General features: G+C 36.5%; 1 protein-coding gene across 1 annotated transcript in view; it reads right to left on the reverse strand.

The window, feature by feature from the left end:
* Nucleotides 1–22,108, reverse strand: part of ZNF638 (zinc finger protein 638) — a 135,319-nt gene that overhangs the window by 58,530 nt on the left and 54,681 nt on the right. Inside the window, exons 2-5 of the mRNA XM_052647900.1 lie at nucleotides 12,420–13,935; nucleotides 7,967–8,028; nucleotides 1,124–1,162; nucleotides 102–394 (exon numbers count right to left, since the gene is read on the reverse strand). Coding sequence (XP_052503860.1) covers nucleotides 102–394; nucleotides 1,124–1,162; nucleotides 7,967–8,028; nucleotides 12,420–13,935 — 1,910 coding nt within the window. The remainder of the gene's footprint in view (nucleotides 1–101; nucleotides 395–1,123; nucleotides 1,163–7,966; nucleotides 8,029–12,419; nucleotides 13,936–22,108) is intronic.

Raw genomic sequence — 22,108 nt, forward strand, 5'->3', positions numbered from 1 at the left:
CAAGCTTAATGCAAATACAGAAATAAAAAAAAATCGAACAAAAACAAAACTGGAATGGTTTAGTCAAAGTAAGTACTTATTATTCACAAACATAAACGTACCTGATGATCTCTCCGATTTCCTTGATGTCCTTTCAGGGCTAACTGATCGAAAGCATTTTGGACTACCTCTAAATGGATTTCTCATTCGATACGGTGAACGGGATCTGGATCTGTATCTAGGAATAAAACGATGGCAAATTCTTGGACTTCGGCTTCTTGGTCTATACATACAACGTACAGGGCTTCGAGATCGACGAAATCTGTGACTCGAGCTTGATCTCCTAGAATGCCTTGGACTGGGGGAATGAGATCGTCTTCTTGGAGTTTCATTTTCTTTTCTATTGCCTTCATTTCTACAAAGTGCAAGAAAAAAACACAAGATTCAACAATTTTATATAAATTTAAATTTGTATCCATGACAGATTTACCTTCTTAAAATCAAGCTATTAATATTAACAATGCCAAACTCTAATACCATGTATTTATGTAAAGCAAAAACCTCCTTGTTATGATGCAGTTTGGTTTTGTAAATGAATAAGGATCAGTCAAAGCAGACGTCACCTCTCTAATTGCTTACATTCCTGTTTTGTTTACTCACAAATAAGTATGACCAATTTCTTTCATTTTTCCTATATCATTACTATATCCAATTGTGTTTTGAAAGTATTAAGTTCTACAAAGAATTTAGGAAATAACAAATGTTTCTCAACAGTTTTCCCACAGAGATTACGCCTTCCACAAATATTTGACTCCTATACTTGTATTTATACACTGAACAGGGAAACTCCATTCTCAGCCTTCAAGCCATTTATAATCTAAGATACCACAAACATAAAATAAGAATAAGAATATAAAGTATTTTCAGAAAAGACTAAAAAAGAAAAGTTCACAGATGGGAGCTATTACAGGTAAACTAGGGTAACTAAAGATTTCTAGAGATGGTTGGATTTCCCTACTGTTTAAAAATAAAAATGGTAAAAACGAGATTCTATTCAAAACAGTGCCTTAAAAAAAAAAGTACGTGTTTACTTTTAAAGGAAAATCAAATTTCAATAATACCACTATTAAAAAAAAATAACTACCTTCTTGATGGGAGGATCTCAGGATTCCAATCAGGATACCTATTTTGAGAATAAACAATATTAATGAACAGTTAAGATTATAAGGCTCAATCGTTCCCTGCAATATATAGAGAATACTGTTCAAAACAAAAGTTAAGGGAATTCCCTGGCAGTCCAGTGGTTAGGACTCCATGCTTTCACTGCTAAGGGCACAGGTTCAATCTCTAGGTGGGGAACTAAAATCCCACAAGCCGTGTGGTGCAGCAAAAAAAAAATAAATAAAAAAATTGAAAAAAATTGAAAAAAGAATTTTTAATTAAAAAAATTTTTTTAATTTTAAAAAAATTTAAAAGATTTTTTAAAGTTAAGTGATTTATTAGTATATTAAAGTATAAATATTTTCTTCAAAGTAAAATATTTTGAGTGTCTAGTTCAATAAATAATAAGTTTCAGGCAACTAGGAAAAAGAAACACATTCCCCATACTTTAAATCCTTGACATTTATTTAGGTAAAACAGGAAGTACATATAAAACTGTTAAGAGGTATAGAAGAGCTATAAAACACCCGCTTAGGTAAGCATTAAAAGATAGTTCACTCACTCTGAAGAACTCTAGAGGACACCATTCTACAAAATGAGACATGAATGCTGCCCCTTATATTGTACCAAGTGTTCCTCAGAGAGGATCTCAGGGGACAATTCAAAGAAAAGGTTGCTTTTCAGGTAGCCCTTTAAAAAGAGTTATCAAGAGGTATGGATCAGGTTAGGTTTCACACAGTGGCAATACGTAAAAGGAAGATTAGAGGCAAACGTGTTCTATTCAGGAACCACTGTGGCCACAGCACGGACATGACAAAAAGTAATTATGAGGCAGAAAACCTGGCAAGACAGCTCAGAGACAAACTGTGAAGGTCCTTGAAGTCATGTTAAGGAGGTTGAACCTAAGTAAAAGGCAATGGAGAACAATAAACATTTCTGAAGTGAAGGGAACATAGGAATGTTTGCAAAACAACTGGAAATAAATGTCTAGATTAGAGAAAAAGATGAGTGTTGAGATATTTAGAAATTAGGCATCAACTATAGCACTAAGAGTCAACGAGATAAACAGAGAATGGAGTTACCGGGGAAAAAAGAGGGTTGAGGACAGAATCTTATGCACACTAACACTTAAGAGTAAAGCAAAGATACACCAATGAAAGAAAGTGAGGGGTAATCACAGAAAGAAAAAGTAGGAGGAAAAGTAACACCATAGAAGTCCAAGAAAAAGACATCTTCACCTTCAACTATTCCAGAGAATCCAGACTCTATGTTAATGGAAATGATGATTAAATTATTAAATCGCAGATGTACAAAAATACAATTTCAGTAGCCAAGAGGAGAGTTACGTAAGGAAATGCAGGCAGCAAGCCACCTGACAAGAAAATAAAGTGAGGTCAAAAACTAACTACAGGTAAGCAGTTTTTATTTGTTGACATTTGTCTCAGATATTGTTGGCAGGCTAACTCAAAAGCAATTCTCATCGTGTGTCAAATAGAGAGTCTATGTACCATAACCAGAGAGGCCTGGGAGCCACAACAAAGACCTCGTACAGTCAAAAACAAACAAAAATGCAATTCTCAACTGCCTTTTCCCAGGTCTGCCTCCATAACAAAGGTTAAAAAAAGCTAAATTTGCTTTCCCAGTCTCTTTAGAAGACAGCCAGTGACAGGTTCAAACCAATGACATATAGGTACAAAACCACTGGCAGACTTCTGAGAAAATTTCTGCACCATCCTTCCTGCTTTGAGAGCAGACATGAAAGCTGGAGCATCTTATAACTATCAGTGTGACAAATTGAGAGGGCAAACAACTTCAATCCAGTGTATCTATCACTCAGCATCAACAACTGTCAAACATCAACAATTTTTTTCATCTACTACTACAATTTTTCTCTGAGATGGTTTTGGTTGGTGTCTCCTGCACAGTGTTACAAACCTCCATCCATAGATCTTCAGGCACTCTGTCTATCAGATCTAATCTCTTTAACCTACTTGTTACCTCCACTGTGTGTGTATATATATATATGTATGTTATATATATATGTATGTGTGTATAAATAAGGGATTATGACTTTAACATCATCTTCTTTTAGGATGTTATACAGCTCAGCTGGAATTCCATCACCTCCACTAGCTTTACTGGTAGTAATGCTACCTACGGCCCACTTAACTTCACACTGCAGGATGTCTGGGTATAGGTGAGTGACCACACCATCATGGTTATTCAGGTCATCAAGATCTTTTTTGTATAGTTTTTCTGTGTATTCTTGCCATCTCATCTTCTTCTCTTCTGCTTCTATTAGGTCCTTACCATTTCTGTCCTTTATCGTGCCCATCCTTCCATGAACATGAAATGTTCCCTTGATATCTCCAATTTTCTTGAAGAGATCGCTCATCTTTCCCCTTCTAGTTATTTCCTCTATTTCTTTGCATTGTTCATTTAAGAAGGCCTTATCTTTCCTTGCTATTCTCTGGAACTGTGCATTTTTTTGGGTATATCTTTCCCTTTTTCCCTTGCCTTTCACTTTTCTTCTTTCCTCAGCTATTTGTAAAACTTCCACAGACAACCACTATGCCTCCTTGAATTTCTTTTTCTTTGGGATGGTTTTGGTCACTGCCACTTGAATGGTGTTACGAATTTCTGTCCATAGTTCTTCAGGCACTCTACCAGAACTAATCCCTTGAATCTATTTGTCACCTCTACTGTATAATCATATGACATCTGATTTAGGTCATACCTGAATGGCCTAGTGGTTTTCCCTACTTTCTTCAATTTCAGTCTGAATTTTGCAATAAAGAGCTTATGACTTGAGCCACAGTCACCTCCAGGTCTTGTTTTTGCTGACTGTATAGAACCTCTCCATCTTTGGGTGCAAAGAACATAATCAATCTGATTTTGGTCACCATCACCATATGGCGATGTCCACATGTCGAGTCATCTCTTGCGTTGCTGGAAAGGGTATTTGCTATGATCAGTGCTCTACTTGACAAAACTCTGTTAGCCTTTGCCCTACTTCATTTTGTACTCCAAGGCCAAATCTGCCTCTTATTTTGGTATCTCCTGACTTCCTACTTTTGCATTCCAATTCCCTATGATGAAAAGGATATCCTTTTTTTGGTATTAGTTCTGGAAGATATTGTAAGTCTTCAAAGAAAAAGTCAACCTCAGCTTCTTCAGCATCAGTGTTTGGGACAAGACTTGGATTACCCTGATGTTGAATGATATGCCCTGGAAACAAACTAAGATCATTCTGTTGTTTTTGAGATTACACCCAAGTACTGCATTTTGCTGGAGGAGGAAATTGCAACCTACTCCAGTACTCTTGCCAGGATAATCCCATGGACAAGGAGCCTGGTAGGCTACAGTTCATGGGGCCACAAAGAGTCAGACATGATTGAGTACAACAATCTGAAAGTCAGTTACTTAATACAAGTAAGCCTTAGCTTTCTCTTACGTGCGATCCTGGAAATACAGCTCGTTGCCAACACAGAGAAGTTATTAAATTTCCAGAACTTTCCAATTCAAGAGGGGGTAATAATATTTCAGATGTGAAATGATGTTTCAGATCTAAGTTAACCACTAGAATACATGTTCTTATATCTGCTGCCTGTGTGTTACCTAACCAGTTTTTAAAAATATTTCAGAAGCATAATACATGACAATATAATATAATGGCTAAGAACAAGGACCTAAGTAAACGACATCATCTATATTCCAATGTGATACAGATACATAGGTATATATATTACCTATAAAGTTTTTGTGACAAAGATGTTCAACCTGAATTTAATGAAGAGGAAAAAACCAGAAAGGTGCAGAATATGGAATAGTCTACGAGACATTTCAAAAGTCAACTGTTGTGAAAATAGCCTCAAAAGGTGTGGGGAGTGGGATAGCCAAGGATAGTTATAAAGGGCATTTTGGAAAAAATGGGAAAATTTGAATTTGGTCTGTGTATTAGAAGCTATTATGAAATCATTGTTAATCATGTGTTACACTGTAGTTAGATAACCACTGTAGAAAAATTTCCTTATTCTTATGGAGGGGGGACTTGGAGGAGAATGGCATGTACACATATGGCTGAGTTCCTTCCCTGTTCACCTGAAACTATCACAACATTGTTCATTAATCAGCTACGTCTCAATATAAAATAAAAGCTTTAAAATTTTTTTCCTTTAAGAGGCAGATGTTGAATTAAGGAGTGAAGTGTTACAATGTCTGCAATGTATTTTCAACTAGTTTCTAAAAACTGTATATAAAGTATACTACAATAGACACATTAAATGTTAACAATTGCTTAAATAAAGAGGAAGACTATGTTTATTATCCCTTCAAATTTGTTGCACCTTAGAAACTTTTCAGAATAAAGTGCTGAGGGGAGAAAAGTTTTAACAAAGAGCCATGAGTTAGACAGATATATTGTTATGCCAATTATTTGCTGTGTGACAGCTGGGAAGCTGCCTCTCACTGGTAAAATCACAAACAATCATTACATGTATCTCTCACATAATATTTCAGTTAATATTATGAAATATTATTTCTTCACAGGGTTCAAATATGATCTCACAGAGTTGCTTTGAAGATTACAGACACTGTGTAAAGCACCGAGAAGAATGTCCAACACAGAAGCATACAGCTCTTTATTATGTTAATTATGATTTATAATACTAAAGCTAACGTACTATCTTTTCTCAAGTTAATCAATTTTACTTCTGGTCATAATACAGAAAGATTCAATAAGACGAAGAGAGAGAAGAGATAATAAACCTTAAGAAAAGAAATTGGAACCTAAATATATATCAGTACGGGTTTCCTAGGTGGTTCGGTAGTTAAAAAAAAAAAAAAATCCACCTGCCAATGCAGGAGTTGCAGGAGACACAGGTTGGATCCCTGGGTTGCAAAGATCCCCTGGAGGAGGAAATGGCAACCCACTCCAGTATTCTTGCCTGGAGAACCCCATGGCCAGAGAAGCCTGGCAGGCTACAGTTCCTGAGGTCACAAAGAGTCAGACACAACTGAGCACTCACACGTTAATCAGTAAAGGAATAACTAAATAGATTTAAGTACAGAAGTACAATGCAGCTTATAAAAAAAAAAGAATGAAATAGCATATGTTTTGTCTTGCAAAGATCCAAAGCACCTAAGCAAATCTAATGCATTTGTTAATTTTTGAGCAGTAGACAGAAAGCCATGAAGAAATTATTCAAGAGTACCTGAAAAAGGTAAAAACGTAAAACAGAGCAACAAAGTAGCAGGCACAGAAACTACATGCTTTAAAATCAGGGTCCTATGTACATGGAAAAAAGGTTTATCTACACAAAAAGCTTTCAGTAGGCATAAATGCCATTTGGCGTAGAAAATTGATGGCAGTGCATGTAGCTAGACTCCTGTAACTAGCATTTAATGTCTACCTACAGCAACTAATTCTCTCACATCTAAATCCCCTAGCTTCATAAAAATGAGACATCCCACTGGGTTTCTGTGGGAAAATTTGTGACTTTAGGAGAGATTTTCCAGTTACAGTGGCAGTATGGCCTAATTCAAGTAACAAATTATCTTTATAATAAAAACCAGTGTCTGTGCACAGATCTATACAGGTAAGCAACTCTATCTCTATTCTCAGTCTATATGATTCAGGTAGGGCTTATATCACACTCTACATCAGGAGTAGGCACATGACACCAACCAAGTTATAGTACCCTATTCCTACAACCACTGTAACTGGTTTAGAGATGGACAACTAACCCACAGTGGTCCAAAAGACTCAAACCAAAAACTTCCACAGAATTTATGAGAAAAGAAGTGCTTTTATTTATTTTTAACTCCAGGAATGCTAGATATTCAGATCACTTAAGTGTGGAACTAGGGGGTCACTTTGCTTTGCGGAGAAGTGTCCTCATGAGGACAAAGCAGAAAGGAACAGACAAGAAATGAAAGTATTACTGACACTTTGATTTTGAGCAGCTAATCCAGCTGTTCCTGAAACTAGAAACACTCAAGCTTCCTAGTTAAATGAGCTTATAAATTTTCTTACTTTAAAAAACTAGTACAAGTAAGGTTTATCATGTATGATTAGGAGAGTCATGAATAATCTCAAAAAAATTGTGGTGACATTTTCATAAAGAACAACGTGAAAAACCAAAACAGCTATCACAAATTCATTTGCTCAAGAACATGTTACTATCATCAGCATAATGACCAGGAATTTGATACACAACTGAATCAGCATGTTTAACAATACTAGGGGAACACATATTTTATATAACTCCAGATGATATAAGAGAAAATCACACTTTTTACCTTCATAGGTGCCCTGTCTTAAGGAAAAGATGAAAGAACTGAAGAACCAATGGTTAGGAAGCACCATATCTAGCTTATTCATCTCCTACTTAAGAGTTTTTTCCTGAAAACAGGTTCTAAACCAAGAGAGATTTAGACCTGAAATTAAACACTAGTGTTTAGTTTGAGTGGTTTTTAGTTAGTTATTCTTTGAGGAAAGGGTGGGAAGAAAGAGAGGGAAGTATAGGAGAAGGGAAGGCTTTATGTTCTGAAACAGATAAACCATTCCAAGGATGGCAAAGCAGCAGGAACGAACCAATTATATTAAATTTACCTACTGGGAAGGAGTCAGAAAAAAGGACTGTATTTAATTCTCTTTTAGAAAAAGTTTAAATATATTTGTATAAAATTAGTATTTCAAATAGGCAATAGCTTCCTAAAAATTTTTCTCCAAAGTACCACACTAAAGATATCAAACAATCATACCTGAGACATTTAACTATTCTGTAAATTTGCCACCTATAAGAATGAAGAAAATTGTTCTTACTGTTGACGTAACTGTCGGCAACTCTCAATATGAGTAGATGTATTTTGATGCTGAATCCAATCCTATTGTAAAAGGAGAAAAGTGCACAAATTAGAACATTCCTCATTTGACTAATGACACTAGGCTTGTTAACATGACACAGCATCCTTTGTTTTTTCAAAAATTAAACAAACCTAGTTATAAATACCATATGGCTACTCAATAAAAATTTCACAAACAAAAATAAAAGGACTCCAAACAAAAGCACTTAATATCAACTCATTGATGCCATTTTAAAACATTTTAGCTATAGAAAACATTTTAAAAATCCTATCCATGGATACTCACTTTGAAGTCAAACATACATTTAAACTTGGAGAAAATAAAAGCATGGATCAGAAATAACTCATCTCAAATATTCACACACACACACACACACACACACACACACACACAACAGAGTATCAAGAACTCTATAAACAGAACAATATTTGAAATGGCATCTCCAAAATATAGTCTTGATGCCTTACAACTCTAAACTTCAAGCTAACAACATTAACAACAAAAAATCCTACCTCTTAGGCCAATACCATTCCAAACAAGGTACTCACTATATACTGACAAAGGATAAGATTAGTAAAAATATGAAAAAATGCTGCTGATCAAAACATTTATTTTCAGGATATAGTGGAAAGCAGTATCATTTCAAAGACATAATATGCCTTACATATAGAGCTTTACAATGAACAAAATGCTTTCTCATTTAACTTCACTCATAAGCTGCCCTAAAATTATATTTTGCACCCATAAAAAGCTCCTGGAAGATACATTTTTTTTTTAAAAGGCACTACAATTTTCAAAGAGAGAGCCCCCCAAGTGAAACAGTTAAAACCAAAGTGTGAGTAACATTTTACTGTGTCTCCAATATGTGGACAGGTAGTAAACTTACTGAACAGTTCCTTCTGTATTTTAAAACTTTCCTTGAGGAAAATGTTATTCATTTCCATTTCAAAAACATTTTAGTTTGTCATTCCCAAAGACAAACTAGAACTATCCAGTTAAAAACCACGGTTGATACTAATTTTGGAATCTGCCTTGTCAAGAACTATCTGAAAACAAGTGCATGCTACTTGCAATACTCAGCAGCAGGTTATGACAAACCCTAAAGTATTTCATTAAGCCATGGAACAGACTGTGGATTACAAAAAATAAAGTCTGCATATCCTGCTCAGGGAAACAGAAAGCTAGAAGAGACTGGCAGTTAAGAGTCTTTAGTACTGCTAAACCCATGTCTTTGATAGTAACTAGATATTGTTTACATTAGACACACTGACAAGTAACAAATTGGGCATGATTTAATCGGACCACAAAGTGTTTTATTTGAATAAGTTGCCAACATATAAAAATCCAGATTTTCAGTTTTTCTTGAAAAAAACATGAAGATATAATTAATACTAGATATGTACTTGACATAGCAACTATCAGCTAATGCTGACAGCTAAAAGTTATTTAAGGCATACTCTGTCCAGTTCTATATACACACACACATCCACTTCTCTGACATTACTCACTTTTAGTTTCAGTAAATGTATCTACACCACCTTGATTTCTACTCTCCAATAAGACAAGGGTCCAAAAGCAGGACTCCTCTCCAGAGAAAGACTAATAATTAACTACTAGGCAGAAGATGCTGCAAGGACTGCAGACTTGAGTGGACCCAGAATCCAACTCTGAAAATACCTACCCATATCACTCTCTTATCTACCAACTACTTAAAAAAGAAACATTTATGTCAGTATTTTTTTGAACTGAATTATTTCAGTCAGAAAGACATGGCTTTAAACCAAGGATAGACTTCTAAACCAACTGTGACAGTCAAAAAGACATAACTTCTAAACTAAGCATGACTTCTCTGATGTCTGAAACTCAATTTAGAAAAAAAAAATTCTCATTTCCTTGTCTTTTTCAGACTGTAGTTTTGACTCGGGTAACATCGGTAGTTGTTACTTAGCAAGAAAAAATTTGCAGTTGGTAACTTATATTTATTGGTTACACATTTGTAATGTCAAATACATGCACACTTACAGGGCAGCAAAATACATCACAGAAACAAGAGAGGTAGGTTATACTACCTAAGTCCATGTTCACAAATCCCTATCATTTGTCATCTAGTAGCGAAGAATTCGTGGTATCTGTTCATTTAAAAAGGCAATCAATTTCTATGAACTCTAATAATCATTAAATGATTTATTTTAATGTTTAATGTCTTTTTATATTACAGGTTTCCCTGGTGGCTCAGACGGTAAAGAATCTGCCTGCAGAGACTCAGGTTTGATCCCTGGGTCAGGAAGATTTTTATTTTTATTGTACTTTTATCATATTAATCCATACTGTCACCAACACACACGAATAACTAGGGAAGCCTCAAATTAGGTGTCCTACCCTCTCTCTCTTCATTCCTATTCATCTTGCACACATCAGTCAGATTTATCTTCCTGAAATATATTTTTTAATGTGTCATTTCACGTATCAAGAATCTTAATTAGCTTCTTAATGCCTCTCATTTCACATCTAAACTCCCTGGGCTAGTTTTTCTAGGCCCCTCAAACTTATCATTGTTACTCCCATCTGAAATGTCATCCCTCTTCCCCTGGCTACATCTAAGCCTACTCATCATTCAAGAACCACCTTTAACCTACTCCATGAAGTCTTCCCTCCCAGATCACTTTAGACCAGACAGACTGAGTGCATCTAGTCACTCAACAAGTCTTATCTAACTGGAGTATAGGAGTCTTCTGATGCCAGCAAGTATAATTTTTAATTATACACTGTGAAATACACAAAGTATTGGTAAATTGATAATGCTGACTTAACCTGATATAAGACTGCAATCAAGATAGAAATATTAAATCTCTCTCTCCCTACAGCCTGTCCAAACAAGTCAATTACAATCACCAAACTATTTGTTGCCTTCTAATTCTTAAAAAATTCCTTAGGTGTTTAATTTTTTTCTTCAGTGAGACTGTATAAACTGCTTAAGAACAACATGTAAACTTTATGTAGTTTATTTTCATTCCAGCACCTAATGTAGCATCATGTACAAAATTAGTAACCAGTAAATAGTTACTGAATGTGTGTATTTTCTATTCAACAGAATAAAAGTTAAAACTTTTAAGATATTATTTTTTCTTAGATTCATCATGACTAACTAAAAGTTCAAAATAAACGGAACATAGAGGGGCTAACACTCAATTCAATACTTGGGCCAGGACTACTAGATTTTAACTAAGTGCTGAGATTTTTTTAAGACTTTGCTATTCCCTTTGATAGAGCAAGGCAATTATTATTAGCACTCAGAAAATCTGGCTAAAATGAGGTAGAATGCTGATTTCCTTTGCTTTCAATAACGTGTCTGACCGAAGCATCAGTTCCAGGTATCAGATTCTTGTTGGCTGAAACCTGGTGAGTGGGTAACAAAAAGACAATAAAAGGACAATACTGGAAGGAGGAAAAAAACAAGGGAATAAATACCTATAGACTTTTAAGCCTATTAAAGTATACAACCAATGCTACAGCCTTGAATCATAGCTTATTCCCATAGGAAATACTGCAATACATTCCTTCCTGGTCACATGTAATATAAATCTTCAAATCACATTAGTAAATAGAAGAAACAGGAAGTTTCCAAACATATATAGTAAATAAAACATATTCAGAAAATTCTACTCAAATCCACCAGTGATTACTATCAAACAATATATTCTACGTTATTCTTCAGGACCTCGGTAAAATACTTCATTCTAACTCTCCTAACCATGAAGGCACCTAAGGCTTCTTTGTTTTTTAAAGACTCTTCTCTCTAAAGATCATTTTACACTCTATGCTCTGAGCCCACAGCTGGTCCCACTAATTCATTCTGACTCAATTTTGATATGCTATGGATTTAGTTATCTTAGGACGCTCCTTCTCATGAAGCACTAAAAATCCAGGTAAGAATCATAGAGTCAGAAAATATTTAAATCAACATTAACTATCTTTAGCTCAAGACAGGTAGATACATGCAAGGCTAAAATATACTGTCTCTTTAAAAGTGTGCAGTACAAATATTTTATTCCAAATTTTTATTTTTATACTAACAGATTCTCTTATTCAGATAAAGGTAATTCATGTGACATTGTCTTATAAATACAGTTTGTGTCATATAAATTTTATGTTGCATTCTCTGGGATAACCTCTCAAAAGTTCAAAATAAATGGAAAAATCCATGTGGTGTGCCCAGTCACAGGAATACAGAAAGCCTAACACTCAATTCAATACTCAGGCCAGGTTACTTAGATTACAACTAAGCGTTGACATTGCAATCAAAATTTCTGCCATTTCCTTAATGACTAGTTAACACCAGCATACATATGAGAATTTAGATGAAACTTGGGCACTGAGTTATCATGATACAGTGATCTTTAAAAACACTCACCTTCAAATGACTACATTCTACGTTACACAGAGAACACAAATGTGGAAATATTCTTGGAGATGCTGCATAATAATCATTCATCATAGAAGGAGTTGGAAGTCTCTTCATCTTCTGGGCATCAGCATGTGAAAACTTTGGTAGCCACGATGCTTTCACAATCCCAAAGGGAGACCGAATGGGGATGTCAGCCTCTGACTGGTAATTCTTTTTACTTCCTCCCGATCCATGTACATTAGATGAATTAAGGACAGGTTCACGTGGGATCCGCTCTTGTTGGCTTACAGTTGAAATTAATTCCGATGAAAAAGGTTGCTGGTTCATAGAAGGAGGAATCAGAGACTGACTCATTGTCTGATTAACTGTCTGGCTAATGGACTGGCTGACAGATTTTACAGGTTCAAGGACTGACTGTCCTCTTGAAATGTGTAAACCTGACATCTTGCTTCCACTCTCAACTGGGAAAAAGGACTGATTACCGGAGGACTCACTGGGGAAGTCCATCTGTCGAAACACATCTTCAACAGGAAACATAGAATTACACATCACATTTGGAGCAGGAACAGATGCAGAAATACTTGGCTGTGACCGAAATTCATCCTCGACCTCATCGGTTGGAATTTCAGGATCATAAATACGTACTTCAAGTGGATCTTCTGTGTAGCCATATTTGCTTGCATGCCCATAATCAATCACGTTACTCGAAACTGCCTCATTACCAAGTGTTTCTTTATTTCTGCTCCGAGAAGGTAAATTAGGTAATCGGCGCCCCATTTTCCGCATTCTTATATCCCTCAAGATTAATGGCATATTTTCAGGAGTTAGCTGTTCATCAGGATAGCGACTGAGTTCTTCTAAGTCTTCATTAGATAATCCAAAACTTGCTAGGATACTTGAGGCACTCTCTTTTGTATAGCGGCTTTGTACTTTAGGACTCTGCTCTGTAACCTGCGTTACAGAACTCTGCTTCACTCCCACTGATGCAGATATATGAGGCTCATCATCCCATCGGCTACCATGAGGCTTCTCCTTCTTTTGTTGTGCTTCATGAAAATCCAATTTTTCTTTGGTCAATCTTGGATCAGTTTGGTGTTGAGTTACCTGAACATTCATTCTCTGCGGTTCCATATTCTGATAAGATTCATGGCAGGCAAATCTGTGTGGAATTCCACGGGCTCTCCCTGCTGGGTAAAATCTTGGAAGACCCATAGATCCAGGCCTCATAAATGGTCCTGGAGGCCTCATCTCAGAAGGGTTAGGTGCTCGTGGCCTCTGAAGTGGAAAGTTTCCTCGAGGATTAAACCTGGGTCTCGACATGGCTATTTTCAAGAAAGCCTGATTTAATAAAGTATAAGGTGGTGTTGAACTATGTGAGGCAATGGCATTCAGCTGCTGCAGCGCCAACTGAGTCTTAATCTGAGCAAAGTGCAAAGGAGATGGGCCCAACAGAAGTGGGTTTGCAATGCCCAGGTTCAAGGAATTCACAAGTGGTGCGAAATTTTCCAAGAATAACACAAAGCTGAAAGTTAAAACACAAATATTAGATCATTTTAACTCAAACTACTTCATGAAGTGGGTTCTACAGCCAGTGTAAAACATTTTGAAACAAAGCCATGAAACCATTCTGGCATTTCATACATTTTTAGAGTGTTTATGAGGATTTCAAACTTTCCCAAAAATTTGCTCTTCTTTCCCGAATCCAGAATACAAACCCCAAACCTCAAGCCAGAGTTCCTGTACACTATGCTGCGCTGGGTGCTGTCCTAGGTGCAGAGCAGCAATTACAACTTTTAAAACTTCTTAGAAGTGTCCAAATCCTGCATGCCATTGGGGGATGGGGTGAAAATATACATTCAGTTGCTGTGGTCGGTAAGTTCTCAGTTCTTGTTTATCACCAAAGATCTCCCCCCAATCCCCCCACTGGCCCTTTTGATTTTAGTGGAAAGGAATGAGTTCAGAATCATTCATTCACTTTATTAAAAATTTCTGTCTAATATGACAATCATTATGAAGTATTCAAGCCAAGTAAAACATGATTCCTATAGGCAAAGTGCAAGCAATCTAACAAGAAAAACAAAATAAAGAGTGTGTCATTATTACAACAATGCTAAAAAGCATCAGGAATGGATTTATTTCTGGGAGAAGTCAAGAATACCTGAGTTGAGCTTCACAGGATGGGTATCCTCTAGAGTTTTGAGGAAACTGGGAGGAGATTTCAGATAACAAGGTCTTACTCAACATGTGTTTATCAAATTTTAGAAAATGTAGAATAGCCTAGGTTAAGGTTTCTAAATAAAATATTGTAATAAGATGAAACAGACTGCTGGGATGATTTAAAAATTTAAAACTAATAAAATTTATCAACTGCATGTTTCTGACAAAGCTATAGTATTCTGGCCCAAGACAAAATATAGCTTCAGTTAAGACATGTCAATCTTCACTAACTCCAGGATTATTTAATAAAATTATCTATGAAGACAGGAAAAAAATACTTGTCAACAACCTCTCTCCTTTATGGCAACTTTTAGCTACTGTTTTTACTGACTTTGGAATTTTCTCCCAAACTATCCATTTTCAATAGTGTTCTCTACACCAATTCCTTCAGTCACAGAGGCACAAAAGCATCTTAATCTCCATTTTTAACTAACTTTTTTAAACTATAAAATTCTATGTATTCTTGTCAAAATCTCTAACATAGAATTTTATTTTTCCTTTCACCATCATCACAACCCTATTGCAAGTTCTCATCACTCTCACCACAGCTGCCCTTCATCCCAATTCATTCTGTCATTACTAATATCCTTAAAGCATTTCTTTTACTATCACTCCTCTACATAAAAACCTTCACCACTTTATTGCTACCTGCAAGATAGTGTCCAAACTTGTCAACCTGGCATTTAGTATATAATCTAATCTCAATCTACCTTTCACATTTTACTAACCAATACTTAACGAAAAATTTCTGCTACAGGGGCTTCACTGGGGGTGAAGACTCCATCTGCCAATGCAGGAGACTCTGGATTGATTCTGTGCTGTGGAGCAACTAAGCCTGTGCGCCGCAACAGCTGAGTCCATCTGCCACACCCACTGAAGCCCGCATACCTAGAGTCCATGCTCCATGAGAGGCCACCGCAATGAGAAGCCCGCACACCACAATGGAGAATAGCCCCCACTTGCCACAACTAGAGAAAAACCAGCACAGCAACAAAGACCCAACACAGTCAAAACTAAGTAAAATTAAAAATGTATGCTACAGCCAAATGGGTCTAATGCCATCTCCTGATCACTTTCAACATTCTTGCTTTCACACTTTATTCATACTGTACTACCTAGAGTACCCCTAGCTCTCTGAACCAAACTCACTCTTCCAGATTGTTTCAAAGTCACACCCTTAAAGAATCTCTTTGCGCATTTCCTGTGGCACACTTTGGGTTTCTCCGGTGGCTTAGATAGTAAAGAATCCACCTGCAATGCAGGAGACCTGGGTTCAATCCCTGAGTCAGGAAGATCCCCCAGAGAAGGGAATGGCTACCCACTCCAGTGGGAAGAGAACGGGATGACAATGAGATGGTTGGATAGCATCATCAACTCCATGGACATGAGTCTGAGCAAACTCCAGGAGACAGTGAAGGACAGGGGAGACTGGCACACTGCAGTCCATAGGGTCGCAAAGAGTTGGACATGATTTAGCAACTGAACAATGGCACACTTTCAGCTATTAGTAATTCACGCAATATTCAAATTCATTTCTAAGCTAGTAATGTATGTCACATGAGAAGGGTTTGAATTCTGCAAGGTTCACCACTTACTATTAAGGTTTTGGACAAGCTACTTAACCTCTAGACCATAAGCTTTCTCATGAGTAAAATGGGATCCTCTCTGGATTACTGTTAAGGACTGCTGCTACTGCCAAGTCACTTCAGTCGTGTCCGACTCTGTGCGACACCACAGACGGCAGCCCACCAGGGTTCCCCCGTCCCTGCAATTCTTCAGGCAAGAACACTGGAGTGGGTTGCCATTTTCTTCTCCAATGGGTGAAAGTGAAGTCACCCAGTCGTATCCGACCCTCGGCGACCCCATGGACTGCAGCCTTCCAGGCTCCTCCATCCATGGGATTTTCCAAGCAAGAGTACTGGAGTGGGTTGCCATTGCCTTCACCAACTGTTAAGGACTAAGTTAGATGAAATATAAATATGTATAATTTCTAATTTGGCAATAATAAGGAGTTCATGATCTGAGCCACAGTCAGCTCCTGATCTTGTTTTTGTTGACTGTATAGAGCTTCTCCATCTTTGGCTGCAAAGAATATAATCAATCTGATTTCTGTGTTGACCATCTGGTGATGTCCATGTGTAGAGTCTTCTCTTGTGTTGTTGGAAAAGGGTGTCATGCAAAGAGTTGACTCATTGGAAAAGACTGATGCTGGGAGGGATTGGGGGCAGGAGAAAAAGGACGAGAGAGGATGAGATGGCTGGATAACATCACTGACTCAATGGATGTGAGTCTGAGTGAACTCTGGGAGTTGGTGATGGACAGGGAGGCCTGGCGTGCTGCGATTCATGGGGTCGCGAAGAGTCAGACACAACTGAGCGACTGAACTGAACTGATGATGTCTAATAAAGGAGCTGCCCAATAAACGTTAGTGTCACTCTCCCTCCCCTCACTCCATTAAACAGGGACCTTTCAGGCAGGTAAATTACACTCCTAAGCATCAGTATTTTTTAATCCTTGCAACGCAGAGGGGAGTTAAATTTGGGGCGGGGGGGCTAAGAGATGAGCAAAAGCAGATATCATAAAAATAATTTCTCTTTTCACATACAACCTCTATCCTAACAGACTGAGAAGAACAAGAGTTAAATCTCCAGAAAACAAGATCCATCCTGGAAGAACTACAATATAACAGGTGCTCTGGAAATCCAAAAATAAAAGCAATCACCGAAATTAACTGTGCTTTATAAAAAATGTTTTGAAGCAATTAATTCATAATAATGGAAATGTCTGGGGGAAAAAAAAAAAACTCAAAAATGCAAAAAGATTAGAAAAAGGCAAGCTCCCCAACCCCCAACTAAACACTTTTTCCTTGACCATTACAAACTGAAAATCTATAGTTATCCACAGAGGTTCACTGATGCACCAGTATTTAAAGAATCAAATGTTACTGTACCTAACAAGTGCAATGAAGAATTTGGGATCTTCATTAAAATAATCTAGAAAACAAAGGATGCATTTTGGCAGGGGTGAACTGTGGTGTTTAGTGGGTGAGGGAAGTTTGATGAAGCACAACCAGCAAAAATATTTGTTGAGGAAGGTGAGTGACGGGTCCAAAAGAATTTATTACCTTTCCTCTCTACTTTTTCACATGTCTGAACATTACTCTCCACCAAAAAAAAAAAAAAAAAGTCCTAAATATTAAGTATGAAATGTTTAACAGCAAACAGAAAAGGAGGGTTGGAGAGTATAAAACCAACATAACTTCATACTTCTCTATCAAATCTAACATTATCACACCGAAGTCTAACAAAGCCAAAATCAGCTAATCTGTTATGATTATCAGGCAACATATGAATAACATGCAGATTTAAGTCTAAAATCTCACTTAGTTCATTTTCCCCTACATCATTTCTTCCCACCTGACTCAACTGACTTTGTTATTTAACAGTTCATTCATTCAGATAACAAACATATCTCATTCCTCTCTGTTTCAATATTTATTTTGGTGGGGAAAAAACTATTTGTGAGATTGAGTAAAATTAAGCAAAACAAGCCAAGGGCTCTTGATATAAAGCCTCTTATTAGCAATTAGGTTATCCCACACCAAAGAAAATAAACCTTGAAGTCTTTTGAGAATGCAACTGATATAACCTAAAAACAATGTGGTAAGAAACAAGAACTAGTAAGACAAGGGAAAATTTGGCATTAACACCCGGAAAACAACTGAACAAATGAAGACAACAATTGTAAAGCCTTTTTCATTTAACTCCAGGAGTTCTGGCCACAAAGAGGTTCATCCACCCAACAAATTTACAGAGAATCAACACATCGTTAAACTAACTTAGAAAAATCTGAATTGAGATCTGAGTCCTTAATTATTAATTACTTTGAACACAATTGTGATTAAGTAATACTCACCCTTTAAAATGAATTTTTATTCCTGATGATATAAATAACATATGCTTGTTAAAGAAAACAATAAAAAGCAGCAAGTGACATCCTTACCAGTAAAATCATTACTGATAATGAACTAATATTTTGATGGAATTTCTTCTAGTTTTGTATATGTGCATATATACATGGATGGGAAGGGGAAGAAGGTACACAAAACTTCATTGTATGAACTATACTAGTTGCTATTTTAAATCAACATTTTATTTTCCTATGTTCAATATTTTTCAAAAACAGGGTATTTAATGGCCAGAAAACATTCTGAACTCCTGAAGACAAGCAGCAGTTAAAAACTATCTTCCGTGCCCTATCAACTAAAACATGCCTCTCTGAAACAAGATATAGCCAATAAAATATCAAAGAGAAAAACTCTGGAAGCATCTAGAAGAAACTGAATTCTTGAGGCAGAAATGAAGAAATAGCCTGATGTATTAAAAAATTCATTATATCCCTTGAGATACTTTCTGACATGTCCACTACCACAATCAAAAACTACCTGCTATTTTGATAGTCTTTCAGATGAAAAGGAATCCTTCATTTTCTTTACACGTACTGATAAAGAAGTCTGAAATCTAAAAATATAAAAGCATCACCAAAAATTAGTCATGCAGATCATAATGGCTCCAATTAGATTCTCAATGAAAAGATTTATATCAAACCCCACACTTGAACTTTAAAGCACTTCATGGTTTGAAAAGCATTTTGACCTTCATTATCTCATCTGAGCTTACAATCACCAAGTAAGCAAGGGAATTCAAGTTTATGATTAAGTAAAGCCTTAGAACTAATTGGCAAGGTCACAAATTGAACTCCTCTCAATGTTCTTTCCATCCTGTATTCTAGGTACATAAAATTTAAATTTTATAGCTTTATTTTTCCTAATTATTAAAAAAGCAATACCTGTTCATGATCACCTTCCCCAAAGGAAAGAAAAATCATCTTCATGACATGCATAAAAAAAGTCTTCTAACTTTACCACAAAAGGAAAACTACCATTAACATTACTTTTCTAGTTTTATACCCACATACCTGATTTGATACCCTGTGTCAGACCAACTGTGTCTCGAATACATAAAATCTACCTTCACACTTACTAACAACGCAAGTATTACACTGGCCAGTTACTTCTGTGCTTTTCTCAGTTTAACTGGTTCTCAACCTTCTAATCTCCTCTAGTATATATAGACAGATCAACTCAGCCAACACTGTTCTACCTTTAGTTTTGTCCCACAAAAGGTATGGAAGTCACAGAATTCTGAAGGTGTCACAAGCATAAATACAGAATATCACACTGGATGTTAAAATGCCAAAATGTGGCACACCTCAATGAAAGTGCCAAAGAAACAGAGAAAAATAAGCAGAAAACTAGAAACATTGTTTTTATCATGAAGGGCATCACAAACTTCACAAAGGATTGGTAACAATGATTTCAGATCTTAAAGAAAACAGAAGATCAACTTGCTAATAATGCACAATATCAGAAATAGATTACCATGAAAGCCATTAATAACCTTGGATAGCAATGATTTGGTGGTTATTATTTTCAGGAACACAAACTTTTTTATAAACAAGATATGTGAGTATAATTACATGTTTTTCTTTTTTTAGGACTATACATACTGCACACATAAATGATTCTTTACCGACAACACAGTATTCCCAGTAAATGATGCCCCCGAGATGGTGGTTCTGCTTATTACTTCACTACTCTCAAAAATACAACACATTAGTCCAAAAGAAACCACCAAATCCAGACTGGAATAAAGAAATCTTTTCTGGGATTTTTTTAAAACTAGAAATGAGAAAAATCCTAAGTACTGAAAAAACGGTTGCCAAAATGCAGCTGACAGCATACTCACCACCTTAGTGAGAAAACACAAACACTGAAACAAAATAATGCCAATGTAACACACAAGCGGGACCAAGAGGTAAACAGTACTGAAGACATTCACTACCCAGTTGTTCTTGAGGTAAAACTGCATCTTTGCCCTTCCTGCCCTCAAGAAGTCCATGAGCCAAAAAATGTTCCCACCTGCCTAGAATGGGCTTCCACAATCTTAAATTTGTTGGTGTTCAGTCACCCAGCCATGTCCGACTCCTTGCAACCCCATGGACTGCAGCATGCCAGGCCATCCATCTCTCACCATCTCCCGAAGTTTGCCCAAGTTCATCTCCATTGCATCGATAATGCCATCCAAAATCTTCAATTAAGCATACCTAAATTATCTGGCCAAATATCTTAAAATGCCAAATGCCTTAAAGTCTTAACAGACTACAAAACAGCCGATGTGTCTTTTTATGTAAAAAACGGAAACAAGACACACACATCGGCTTAACAGTTACAAGTAGGATAACCAGGAAACAAGAAGGTTACATAAGGGTAACAGAAAGGACTGAAAGGAAATAAATGGAAATGATACTTTATGGAGTACATCTTACTATATAATTTTGACTTTCAGAGTCAGGTTAACCATGTAATTTTTTTTAAAAAATTTAAAAAGGATGGGAAGAAGAGGGGAAAGCTTAAACTGACAGCAAACTAATTCATTTTTCAAATGAACACCATAGCTCATTAAAAGGGAAAAAGAAACCTACTCAAGTAATTTATAAACCCACTATTTGACTTAGGAGAAAAGATAACTTTTAAGAATTCTCACTCTTTTTAGTAGTCTGGGTTTTTTTGCTTTTTTTTGCAGTGGTATGGATGAATTAATTCTTAAATAACTTCAGATATACCATGGGACCATTTCTGTCCTTTATCAAGCCCATCTTTGCATGAAATGTTCCCTTGGTATCTCTAATTTTCTTGACGAGATCTCTAGTCTTTCCCATTCTGTTGTTTCCTTGATTTCTTTGCATTGATCACTGAAGAAGGCTTTCTCATCTCTTCTTGCTATTCTTTGGAACTCTGCATTCAGATGCTTATATCTTTCCTTTTCTCCTTTGCTTTTCACCTCTCTTCTTTTCACAGCTATTTGTAAGGCCTCCCCAGACAGCCATCTTGCTTTTTTGCATTTCTTTTCCATGGGGATGGTCTTGATCCCCGTCTCCTGTACAATGTCATGAACCTCATTCCATAGTTCATCAGGCACTCTATCTATCAGATCTAGACCCTTAAATCTATTTCTCACTTCCACTGTATAATCATAAGGCATTTGATTTAGGTCATACCTCAATGGTCTAGCGGTTTTCCCTACTTTCTTCAATTTAAGTCTGAATTTGGCAATAAGGAGTTCATGATCTGAGTCACAGTCAGCTCCCGGTCTTGTTTTTATTGACTGTATAGAGCTTCTCCATCTTTGGCTGCAAAGAATATAATCAATCTGATTTCGGTGTTGACCATCTGGTGATGTCCATGTGTAGAGTCTTCTCTTGTGTTGTTGGAAGAGGGTGTTTGCTATGACCAGTGCATTTTTCTTGGCAAAACTCTATTAGTCTTTGTCCTGCTTCATTCCACATTCCAAGGCCAAATTTGCTGGTTACTCCAGGTGTTTCTTGACTTCCTACTTTTGCATTCCAGTCCCCTATAA

The sequence above is a fragment of the Budorcas taxicolor genome, chromosome 11, assembly GCF_023091745.1.
Source record: "Budorcas taxicolor isolate Tak-1 chromosome 11, Takin1.1, whole genome shotgun sequence".
In the NCBI taxonomy this organism is placed as follows: domain Eukaryota; kingdom Metazoa; phylum Chordata; class Mammalia; order Artiodactyla; family Bovidae; genus Budorcas; species Budorcas taxicolor.